This window comes from Schistocerca serialis, chromosome 3 (genome assembly GCF_023864345.2).
Source record: "Schistocerca serialis cubense isolate TAMUIC-IGC-003099 chromosome 3, iqSchSeri2.2, whole genome shotgun sequence".
Lineage (NCBI taxonomy): Eukaryota > Metazoa > Arthropoda > Insecta > Orthoptera > Acrididae > Schistocerca > Schistocerca serialis.
Window position 1 is genome coordinate 747583382 of NC_064640.1, and position 13440 is coordinate 747596821.

Genomic DNA, 13440 nt, shown 5'->3' on the forward strand with positions numbered 1-13440 from the left:
GAGAAGTTTTTCCTTCATTTTTAGAATCTAAGTAACCATGATCATCTAAATTCTTATATATTTGGATGAGTGAATATGAATCATGTCAAAGGACGTTACTGACGATCTAGCGAAGAGCAGGCAGCACACAACTAACATCTATAATGCTACTGTAGGTGACGCAGACATTCACATTTGTTAAAACGTCTTGTCTAGCAGTTTCAGTATAAGAAATGGACACCTATCTAATGTAATTTGACAAATTAAATTCTGGAACTCCTGAGGTAAGTTTCTGTGTTTGATCATATATCAAAACAATAGACTTATATTCAACATGATAAATTTATGCAGGCCCACAGCCAGTGATGGACTAGAGGTGCAGTCTGCTCCCTGAGTTTTGTTCTGGCCCTATTTTAAACAGAATATACATTTTTGTTCATTAAGATTATAATGTTTGTCTGCGAAATAGATAAGATAAAATCCCATGTCTTACACCCCCTCTCCCACCCCCCACCCAATCTATAGATTTGTTAAACGCCATGAAAAAACTATTTTAATAACATGAAATTTTTATAATCCGAAAATATTATTTTCATGAAGGCTGAATAAAGGTGTGTGTGTGTGTGTGTGTGTGTGTGTGTGTGTGTGTGTGTGTAAATATTATGGACCTCACTGCAGGTCTGAATATGTGTAACACGGCATTAAATACTAAACGTTAAGGTGTTGAAATGGGAGAGACATAACAATCGCCAAACTAAATGCAGCTAAAAAGACCAGGAATTTGCACAGGCTCATACAAATAGTTTTTCTACGCAGTCAATCCACTATTCCAGAAATAATAATGCCACCATGATATATTTGTGTGCAGATCTAAACATTAGCAAGACAACAACTTTCATCAAGATAAGTTCAAAGACAGCAATAAGGAAGTGCTTAGGCTTGGCATGTATCATAAAATATTTCGTCAGTTTTTCAGTATCGGCTTTACAACACCAAGTAGTGACGTCTGTCAAGTTTTTGATTGTGATCACCTTAAGGCAAATGGTCAGAAAAAAGAATAGACTAGAAGGAAAACTTAACTTTCATGTTAACCTGGTTACTACTGCTTCCGAAAATTTAACATCGGACACAAAATATTCTAAAGCTAAATCTACCTACGCCCCCACTTATCTGTAGGAAACGCATTCTAAAAATTCCAGCAATAGATATTTAACTTCTGCTAACAGAATGAATCTAATAATGATGCAACAATGTTTTTGTGGTTGCAGCAAGTAATAGGTAGGGGGACAGATGAGACTGTATCATATCTTAAGCAGTATATTATAGTGTCGATTCCTGACAATGTGCCTCGCCTTATGGTGTATTCAGAGTCTTGCTTTTGGCCAAAATGAAAACTTCTCTTCGGTTATTTTTTGAATATACCGAACACAGGCAGGGAGACACGATGTTGTGGAACACAACTATGCAGTGTCTCCTCGTAAAATATTTAGCCCATGATCACAATTTTGAATTAACTGAGAAAAAGCGAAGACAGGTATCTTCCATCTATTTTCCAGATCAGTGGATGGTGCTCCGTAAGAAGACAAGAGTAAAGAAACCTTTCAATGTTTTAAAAAATTACATGTGACATGTTTGTTACTGTAAAACCTCTTCTTCATACGGTGTAGAAACGAACAGTATATGAATCTGAGCAGAAGGTTTTATTAAGTAGGATTACATGTTTGAAAATTATTAAAGCTCGCCCTTCTAAGTTATTCTTTAAATATAGTTATGACAGTTTTGACAAATTTGATCCTGTAGATGTTAGAAAAACAAGTACCTGATAGGCCACCCATTACTAGTTTGATATTTCCTGTCAAATATGATGGTGCCAGACATATTAAACCTACTGAGCTCAAAGATTTACAGGAATTACTAAATTAAATCCCACAAGTGAACCATGAGTAATACAGATTCTGAGTAATTAATGACAATGCATTGTTTAATAATACCGATTATTGTTAATTAATGAAGTTTTGTGTGTTTTTTTAGAATAAATTCATGTAAAATACACTAAACCTGTTATAAAGTGCTAAGGATATAAAAACACATTTTACTAGAATTACTGGTAATTTGTGATTGTGGATTCTTTATTATTCAACAACTATTTCTTATGTTAAGTTGCATTATTAAGGATATCACTCATTAGAAACACCAAGAGGTGCTTTCTTTATGAGTTCCTGTTAAAAAATAAGGATGAAAACAATTCGATGTATTTTTTGCAGGCTCACTTACAACAACCATTTCTAAAAATTGTGGGTTAGCCTGTTTTTCTGCGAATGTCATCAATTATATACTTATAAAAAACGAGGAGATTGTTATCACAGGAGATACAAGTGTTATACAGAAGTTGTGCTATGTATTTTTCATACACCACCACTTACAATATGCTGCTATATGCTCATATTATAGTGTAAACTGATAATCAGCCAATCATTTGCTAAAGTGCTAGAAACTCTAGTTCTACACATAAGAATATAGCAAGAAAAGTTGCTGACATGCACTAAATCCCCTTCCCTCGAATCGTTTTATTACTAACATTAGATTAGTGGAATGTTATTTGTCAGATACCCTTCATTTATGTTCTGAATACTGTATAATTCTTTCCCAATATCTGTGAGCAGTGAGTCATATGTATTTGGAATTGTAAAACACTTGCAGTAACCATCTGAAAATCTAAAGTGGAATGATTCCATAAAACAAAATGCAAGGAAAAGGCAATACACAGAACTCATTTTGACATTATTATTGACAAAATCACGTATATTGAGGTGTGGGAGTGTCACAGGAGGTGAGTGCTCTGTGCATATGTCCAACACAAGTAGCAAAGTTCCAGCAGCAAATATCCCATGACTTACCACCAATAGTGTAACAGGACATTAGTGGGCCTCTTCACCTTTTAATATGCAACACATTACATTTACCTGCGTCAGGTCGTCGTCCTCTGTAATTCGCTATTACATATGAACTGCTGGAAAACCTATGTCAACGTAAAAATTCATTGATTTCAACATATAATTGAAAAAACCATGTTGCATTCCCTCTTGACGAAGATGTATGTGAACTACGGCATTTTCCACTTAAGGCACGCTGCTCGAATTTTACGTAATACCCTATATCACCTTTCAACACCTAAAAAAAATGCTATAAACAACATTCAACAATATATAGTTTTATTTGTATGTTCTTACGAGCACACCCTGCATACCCTCCAGTCACATATAAATAAAATCACGTATTCGTTCTATTTATGTGTTCGTGCAAAGTTGTTATCTTCTTGGTGTTGCAGCTAGCCATCTATTACATTTTATATGAGGACTCGGTTAAGAATATAATGTTGGTCAAAACATTAGACTGCTTTATGTTTATAAGTTTGACATGTGATCATAACTTAACTCTCGGTTATGAATCATTAATTTACAACACAAATTGACACTATCTATAAAATCACACTACGTGACTAATTGGTTTGTGATGTTTTCGACGTGCTTTAGGTGCTACCATCACCTGTATGTCAGCATCCTTTCTGCCCTAACGCTACAAATACGTAAAAGTGTATGCAGAAATGTGTTGCAGTCCCACTACTCTGTCCTCAATAAGCCATAGAATACCTAGGACTACCTATTAAGACCGACCTAAATTATAACTGCACAGCAGAAAAAATAACTAATGTAAAGTAATGATATATCGTGAATAAATTTGTCTAGGTAAGATATAAAAGTGATTAACAATGCAAAATCACATGTTAATGTAAGCGCTAGATAAGCAATTGCATAAATAACCGGTGTAACCGCAAAAATGTTGAATGCAAGCATGCATACGCTCATGTGTGGTGCAGTACACGAGCCGGATGTCAGTTTCAGGGATGGAGTTCCTCGTCTGTTGCACTTCGTCGGTCATTACAGGGAGGATTAACGTGGTTTGTAGGTGATGCTGGAGTTATCGTCCGATGATGTTCAATATGTGCTCGACTGGAAATAGATCCGGTGATCCAATAAGCCAAACCAACATGTCGAACTCTGTAGTGCATGTTGGTCTACAACAGTGGGATGTGGGCGAACGTTATCGTGTTGGAAAACACCCCCTGTAATGCTGTTCATGAATGGTAGCACAACAGGTCGAATCACCAGACTGACGCAGAAATTTGCAGTCGGGGTGCGTGGGATGACCACGAGTGTGCCCCTGCTGTCATTCGAAATCGCTGTCCCGAACCATAACTCCAGGTGTATGTCCAGTATGTCTAGTGCACAGAGAGGCTGGTCGCAGGCCCTCAATTGGCCTCCTTGTAACCAACACAGGGCCACCAATGGCACAGACGCAGAACCAGCTTTCACCAGAAAACACACCAGGCCTCCACCCTGCCCTTCAATGAGCCACTGAAGTCGCAAATGGCGGTGGTTTGGGGTCGATGGAATGCACGCTACAGGGCGTCTCCCTCGGCGCTGTCAAATTGCTCCTGCAGATTGAGTACGATGCGCTGGACCCATACGCCGAAAACGATGGTCTTCCTTATCGGTAGTGTCACGTGGCCGCCTGGAGCCCGGTTTTCCTGGGAGTATACACTGTCGTGGACACCACTGCCAGCAGGCATGTACAGTGGCTAAATTCCTGCCAAGTATTTCTGCAATATCGTAGAAAGAACATTCACCTTCTCATAGCCCTATTACACGACATCGTTCAAACTCAGTGAGGCGCTGATAATGGCGTCTTTGTCGCCTTAAAGGTATTCTTGACTAATTTCACCATAGAACTTCCAATTTCGATGGTAACTAACGCTCACGATCGTTACAGCGTGTATTTAATGCAAGTCTGATTTGCAACCTCACATCGGCGCTACTACCTCCACTCTTGTGTGACTAGCGTGAAATTTGAATAGACGACATCTTTCGTTTATCTCGCAGTTTTTTTCCGTCACCTGCATGACACGTCATACGAAAATGATTCCGATTTTCAGATGCGTTTTTACACAGAAGCGCCAAAGAAACCAGTATAGGCATGCGTATTCAAATACAGAGATATGTAAAGAGGCACAATACGGCGCTGCGGTCGGCAACGAATGGTTCAAATGGTTCTGAGCGCTATGGGACTCAACTTCTGAGGTCATTAGTCCCATAGAATTTAGAACTAGTTAAACCTAACTAACCTAAGGACATCACACACATCCATGCCCGAGGCAGGATTCGAACCTGCGACCGTAGCGGTCTCGCGGTTCCAGACTGCAGCGCCTAGAACCGCACGGCCACTTCGGCCGGCCGGTCGGCAACGCCTATATAAGACAACAAGGGTCTGGCGCAGTTGTTAGATGGGTTACAGCTGCTACAATGGCAGGTTATTAAGATTTAAGTGAGTTTGAACGAGGTGTTATATTCGGCGCACGAGCGATAGGACACAGCATCTCCGTGGTAGCGCTGAAGTGGGGATTTTCCCGTACGACCATTTCAGCAGTATACTGTGAATATAAGGAATCCGGTAAAACATCAAGTCTCCGACATCTCTGTGGCCAGATAAAGATACTGCAAGAACGGGACCAACAACGACTGAAGAGAATCGTTCAACGTGACAGAAGTGCAACCCTTCAGCAAATTGCTGCAGATTTCAATGATGGGCGATCAACAAGTGTCAGCGTGCGAACCATTCAACGAAACATCATCGATACGGAATTTGGGGGCCGAAGGCCCACACGTGTACCCTCGACGACTGCACGACACAAAGCTATACGCCTCGCCAGGGCCGTCAACACTAACATTGGACTGTTGATGACTGGAAACATGTTGTCTGGTCGGACCAGTCTCGTTTCAAATTGCATCAAGCGGATGGGCGTTACGGGTATGGGGACAGCCTCCTGAATCCATGGACCCTGTATGTCAGCAGGGGACTGTTCAAGCTGATGGAGGCTGCAATGGTGTGGGGCTTGTGCAGTTGGAGTGATATGGAGTTCCTGATACGTCTAGATACGATTCTGACAGGTGACACGTACGTAAGCATCCTGTCTGATCACCTGCATCCATTCATGTCCATTTTGCATTCCGACGGACTTGGCAAATCCAGCAGGACAATGCGACACCCCACACGTCTAGAACTGGTACTGAGTGTCTCCAGGAACACCATTCTAAGTTTAAACACTTCCGCTGGCCTCCAAACTCCCCAGACATTAACATTATTGAGCATATCTGAGCAACGTGCTGTTCAGAAGAGATCTCCACCCCCTCGTACTCTTACGGATTCACGGACAGCCCTACATGATTCTTGGTGTCAATTTCCTCCAGCACAACTTCAGACATTAGTCGAGTCCATGCCATATCGTGTTGCGTCACTTCTGCGTGATATTGGGCAGGTGTACCTGTTTCTTTGGATCTTCAGTGTAGGATGTTATTCAGAAGGTTAAAAGGATTTTTAGATAGTAATTACACTCAGAATCATTGATAAATAATACCACGCAGTTGGAGCTGTAAGCTTGCCATTACTTACAAAGATACATGTGCATCAGGTTTTTTTCAATTGCCAATTCGAAACCACCATGTCCAGCTCCACACGAATTGTCTGTAACGAAAGTGTTTCACAACGGTCCACCGTATTCACGTGCATGGGAAATGAGAGGTAGTAAAAAGTTACTCAAGGAACCGGCATTACTGAAGGACCGTAAAACAGTTTTGATATGTCCGGTTTTTTCTTTTTTTTTTCGTCATATTGAACTATGGTAGGTAACAAATTTTGTCAATATCTTATAGGAATTAACATGAGGAGAAGTCTTCTACAGTTTCATGTGATACACCGCCATTGGACACCTCATTAGACTCACCTACCAGAATTTACCACTGTACACGTAAACAAAACGCAAATTTAATTATTGCACCACGGTCGTTAGCCGTGGTCAGGTGGTCACCATGAAACAACTCATTGTATAATCGTCACTGCCAGTGTCCCAGAATGTTGTTAGTACTGTCGTGTTAAAAAAAATTGTTATAGTATAGGAGAACTTTGCTAGTGGTGGTAGCATGGACGATGATCGGATGTTAATAATAAATCATTGTTGAAAATGTCCTCGAGAATTAGAGATACATGTAATAAAAAAAATATCAGAGTGCTTTAAGATCACACGCATACTGTACTCACTGTAATCGCTGCATTCTCCTCTTCACGCATCGTTCAGTGACGGCCTGTTTGTGTTATCGCGATTGGAGGCAGTTGGCCGTCTCAGATGCGCTTTGTCGGCATGACAAAGAGCGGCCATTCTCCACCTCTCGTTCTAGCATTATATCAGATGTGTTGGTGATTCTTCCTGGCCGACAGAGAGCTGCCACTCTCCATTTCATTTGTATTCCAGTAGCAGTTCAAGTTGTGGAACCGCGACTCCGGCATCAGTTGCGAAAGAGTGCAGAGGCCGCGAGCTCTTATGGAGCATAAAATGGAAGAGAGTTTTTGCTTGTTTTTAATGAAGCGCGTGCCTCTACCATTCTTATCCAATGCCAGTGGTAGTGGTAACAGCCAACCGAGGATATAGTTTATAGTGCTATTTAGCGATGTCTTGTGCGTGCGTACAAAACTTGCGTGTAGAAACGCTCCTACTCCGATTTCCCGCCATTATTTACAAGGCTACTATAATCTTATAGTGTCAGATTCCTCTAAGGCAATCGTATAGTGACATCATTGTTTTTAACACACTATTCATTTTTAACACACTAGTATTGAAGGGACATGTTCTTCATATGAAACGTAGACCTGGTATGTAACGGGAATCTGTTTGTCACAGCAGCGCACACACAAAATGCCACGCTGTCATTAAAATATAGTAATTCAGCCATTTAAGACAACACACCCCTTTGAATTTCCCGCAGTTTTTTAGTTACACACTGTAACGTCAAAGTGTGTGATGCGTTTACGGATTATAAATTAAGACGATATCGGATTTTTTAAGTAGTTTAACTCTGCTGCAGGCATTTCATCATGACCATTCCACTACAGTGTACAGAACTCGAATGACGAAAATCACACTATGATACTAGAGAGAGAAGGGAGTGGGGAGGTGGTAGGGGGATGAGGGGCTTCTTTCCCCGCCATTTTGAAGTCATCTTGCAGGCCTATATCAAGTTGGGGGGATGACCTTGAAAGTGAGCTAGTATACCCACAGTGGATGGGTGACCTTCATCTCTCCGCCGTTTCTTGTTAGACAACGGACTTTTTGGCGAGGGTGGCGGAAGGGGTAAACCTTTTCTTGATACGTTGTACGTATCTGGTTACATCATGACATCACGACGTTGGACTTACCACGCGCAACTGCCCTACAGCCGTGGGCTGTGGCAATGACTAATATTGTTATCTGGGCTCGTACATACCATGCTCCAGTACGTCTGCTGCTACAAGCGTGCATTCTTCTAAGTTCACAGTTGCTATGTTATGAATGCAGACCATACAGCAAATGCTGCATGAAGCTGTCAGCGATCGACGAATTAGTAAACTGTCACATAGGCTACAAACCTTACAGCTAAATGTACAAATGCTCTATTGCCAGACACACAAACAGTCGAAATGACTCAACATGCAGTAACTCACCCTTGAGATACGAGTTGGGGGCAGCTCTGCGAGGACGACGACTTCGGGTGAAGATGTATCGCGTTCTGCCTGCAAATAAGTGGAAAGTTGTCAAGGACATAGCGCTATCGCTTAAAAAACGAAGAGGGCAGTGTCACCTTTAATATTAAATTTACATTATAACGGATTCCATACAATCGAGGACAAGTCGTCACCTGTAAAGAGAGTCGAGATATAACACATTCATGAAATTCCAGACAGTATGTGGAAGTTTCAAATAGGAAAATTAAGAAGGAAGAACAATGTTCGTACAAAAGGGTTAGACTGAATGTCATGGCAACCTGGTTATTAGTAGTATACTGTCAACAACAGACGAAAAGATAAGCGTTAGAAGTGCAGTTATCAGCTTCTGCTGTTGCCTCGTGACCCTGATCAGAACGAATTACCCTGCGTTAGCGAAGAAAGAATATATGTGTACATGCAATAAACACCAGCGCCATAGCACTCATGACAGCAGCGATGGTGATTTTCAAGCTCCAGGTACGAATACACAGTGTTAGCTCCTATTGTTGTTAATAATTACTCTGCAAGACAAGAAAAAATGTGGAAGTCATCGGCAATACATAACATTTATGGAAAACACAAGTAATAGTGATTATTAATTTCAGAGGTCTAATCGATATCAATGCCATAGACTGGGTATTCTGTTATACTTTTAGTTGTAATGCTTCATGGCAAGGAACCAAATCAACGGCGTTTGGTGCATTTATGGCATTTTTCTTGCAAGGCTTTTTCAACTGAGTTCGCATTTCTAAGCAGAACTGAAATAATGCTATGTCAAAATACAAGGGCTACAGTGTCCAGTAGAGCCTTACAGCTCCTCAGTGCTCACTCGTGTTCGCTTTATAGACATGGCAGCAGGTAAAGTCGTGAAAGAAATACCGACTGTACGTGTTAACTAAGCAGGAGCTCACAAATCACTGCATAAATTAGACCCATATTTTGAGGCTGCTGCAGATATCTGTAGTAATAGCTACTGCAGATATCTGCCTTGTATCTGCGGATATCCTCTACAGTAAGTATTTTAAGCAATACGAATTCGTCTATTTGCGTTATATGAAATATAAATTTATTATTATTATTAGTTTGGTTGTGAGTAACGATTATTGCCCGCTTGGGATGTAGTGCCACTATGCTGGTTTGAATGTCCTGAAAAGATTAAGTACACTGATGATATCTGCAAGGGCTAAAGATGGCAACAGGACCTTCTTCTTTTCTGCACAATTACACAGGCATTCTGTTTGCATCGTGCTAGCCTTCAGTCAGAGTCATTCCTCTTCCGTTTGCAGTAACAGAGGTCACTTATGCAGTCACCGAAAGTCAACACAAAGCTATCTGAAGGCTGTTCTAGGACATTCTATCCATTGGAATCTTCAGTAGTCTGAATACTGTTTGTATATCACATGCAATGCAAATAAAGTTCAGTGTAAAATCAGGAAAAATATCACAGGTCCTCTTAAATAAATTGTACACAGTCCAACCCTTATTACATTGATAAGTGTAAACACATTAATATGATTCAAAATTACGATAATTAGTGTATATTCGATTGATGAACAATATGAGTAACTTTAAACAGTATGCAAAGTATGGCGACAACTTGTAACATGACTTCGCTTGACTTCCAAACACTGCGGACATGTTCTGCACAAAACTTTTAAGTTTTCCGAGGGACTCTATTTGATACAGGTGGGATACAAATACACACTGGATGTATAGCAGAATCCGTAGCATAGTAGACTGATAATCTGCTGCAGTTTATGGATTGCTGGATCAAGTCTCACCCTAATCATACTTTTTGTTTTCGATACATTTGAAATACCTGTCTCTCGTAATTGCAAAATTTATTATAATTTTCATGAATAATGCACGTCTTCTTGTTTTTAATTACATATCAGACACGAAATTCCTGTTTTCATTTCAAATATAAATCCTAATTGTCGATATAAAGGTTGCTTAAACTGAGAAAACATAACAATTTAATTTTTAGAACAAAAATGGAAAACCAAATACTCTTCATCTGGATTATGTACATTGTTTCATACCACTGATGTACTCTCACACAAACCAGAGTGATAAGTATCGTAGAAACATGAAGATAAGTGTTGTAGAAACATGAAAAACAATCATTTTCACTGCATCGAGCACACTATAAAAATGCTACATTTTTACATTTTCCACTGTACCATTACGATACGAACCCATCAGAACTGATCTGGAGCCAAGTTAAGGAATCTGTCGCGAGAAATAACAAGACTGTTAGCTGTCAGGCGTACTGGAACAAAAGGCCAGTTCCCACTATGGCTGCGACGCATCAAAAACCGCGCGGCAGAGCGTTGGTTGCCATGGAACTGCCGACAGCGGCGCGGCACAGCCGGCTCTACGTCGCGGTTTGCCCATATCGAACCGCTGCCGCTGCCGCGTGCCACGCTGCAGGTCCACGCCGTCAACAGAACGTGCTGACGTGACAAGTACAGAACCATTGGCTACACAAACTTTCGCTGAAGTGCTGGTGCAGAGCTGCAGCACCTTTGAAATACTTAGCATCTGATTTCGAGGATACTATTAGGTGAAAAAATTCGATTCCTCTGCATCTTACAGCCTGATATCTTCGCTCGATAAAGGGCTGAATCTCTTTTCGTTATTTATCGTCGTTACTTGCTGTATCAATTTTAAGTGAACTACTATACCACATTTTATTGAAATGTGCAAAGGTAAAAACGCATTGTCTAGACATTGCGTATAGTTCGTTTTAGGTAATATACTGTTGCATATTAAATTTAGCCAGCATATCGAAATTGTTTCTAAAGTTGAGAGCAGAACGATAGCTGTCACCATTCTCGTGATATTGGATGACATGTCGGTGGACAGACCGCGCGTTGGCTGTGCGCGGGTCTCGATGCTTCACTGTGCTCGTCGTAAATCATTTGTAATCAAATTTCATAAACGATTCAAGAAATCGAATCGTGTTTTCTTTTTTTTTTTTTTTTTAAATTGTGGACGAGTCACGTATTTTGCCGCATAATAAGTAAGTATGCAAAATCTATTTATCTATCGAGATGTGAAAGTAATTACAGGTTTTTACAATGCATCTATGAACTTTTATGAACAGCATTTAATAGCATTTGAAATGAGAATTACAGTGAAACGGAACACATTAATATTTACAATACCCTACATAGCCCTACAGAAGTTCAATCGAAACTAATTTGGTGGAATGTCATAAGATGTAAGTTGCTAAGTATCTGCAAATATTGATTATTTCATTTTGTAAATAACAGACGCTTTTTTCTTACTGCAATGTGTGTTACTTGTTACCTTAAGACATCTTCGATGGAGTCTAGAATAATTCAATTTCGTTTTAATATGCGATATCTGTAGATTATAAAAGAGTTCAGGTCTTATTTTTTATGTAAATAAGTGATTATTTACAGTTAATCGAGTTTTTGGTTGACATCTGCATTTCCTATCATCTGCCCACATGCTGGAGGTCGCACTGAAACATAACTTGCAGAACATAAGCACATTTTCACATTCCTACTTTTTCTTCAGAATTTTCATACTCATTACGCTAATTGGTGTGGAGCTTTATTATTCTACTGTCACTAGCTGTAGACATTTTGCCTAAAACTATGATTTAAAGTCGTAACTACAGTGCGTTCACTTTTGGCTCTTCCTATTTGGTTTGTTTATGCACATGTTGCCAACCTAATGAATTATATGCTGAAAATTAATGTCTGTTCATTTCTGTTTTCCTTATAGCTGTATGTGTGTAGCTAGTCAGTGCGAATTGTAGAAAGTTCAATGTGAAAGCAATAGCTGTCAGAGAGTGGTTGAAAGTTTTTGTGTTCGGCTGATTTCAGTTTTGGCTTAAATGTTCCGTGGAGGGGTTCATGTAGGGTAAACTCACTGCTTAGAGTAATAAATGAAATGGTGGAATAACACTCCAACAAACGATTATTCTCAGAATGTTATCATCCAACCCCTTTGTCCTCACTTTTACATCAACCTCTCCACTAAACATTTAAACCAAAAGTCGAATCAGCTGAACACGAAAACTTTCAACCACTCTCTGGCAGCTATTAGATTCACAGTCAACATTCTACAATTCGCCCTGACTAACTACACACACACACACAGAGAGAGAGAGAGAGAGAGAGAGAGAGAACACAAATGAACAGACTTTAGTTTTCAGACTTTATTTTTCAGCATATACTTCGTTAGGTTGGCAAGATGTACATAAACAAACCAAAGAAGAAGAGACATAAATTGAACACACGGTAGTTACGACTTTAAATCAGTTTTGGTAAAATAACCGCAGCTAGTGACACAAGAACAATAGTGCTCCACACCAATAAGCGGAAAAAAACATTGAAATTGTGAAGAAAAAAGTTTGTAACGTGAAACTGTGGTTATGTCACGTAAGTGAAGTGGTGTGACTTACAGCCTGCGACCAGATGGGAGGAAACGCAGATGCCAACCAAAAACTCGATTAACTGTAAGTAATCACTTATTCATGTGAAAAAAAGACGTGAACTGTTTTATAACCTACAAATATCGCAAACATTCCACTGGAAATGCCTTAAAGTAAACGCATCTGGAACAAATAAAATACCGTACATCACAGGAAGAAAAAGACGTTTGTTATTTACGATACGAATATTTCTGTGCCTGCTGCTGGTGATGGCCGCTTAAACAAACTTGTAATTAATTATTTCGTTTCGCCTTAAGATATTTTACTTATTTGCATTTAGAATACTTTATAATTATATGTAATAACACCAGATTTGTAATTATTCTTTCCAGCATCGCGGAAATAGTCTTTACAGGTGG

General features: G+C 39.8%; 1 protein-coding gene across 1 annotated transcript in view; it reads right to left on the minus strand.

The window, feature by feature from the left end:
- LOC126471195 (uncharacterized) overlaps nucleotides 1-13440 on the minus strand; it is a 231030-nt gene that overhangs the window by 135919 nt on the left and 81671 nt on the right. Inside the window, exon 6 of the mRNA XM_050099308.1 lies at nucleotides 8569-8637. Within this exon, the coding sequence (XP_049955265.1) occupies nucleotides 8569-8637 (69 nt within the window). The remainder of the gene's footprint in view (nucleotides 1-8568; nucleotides 8638-13440) is intronic.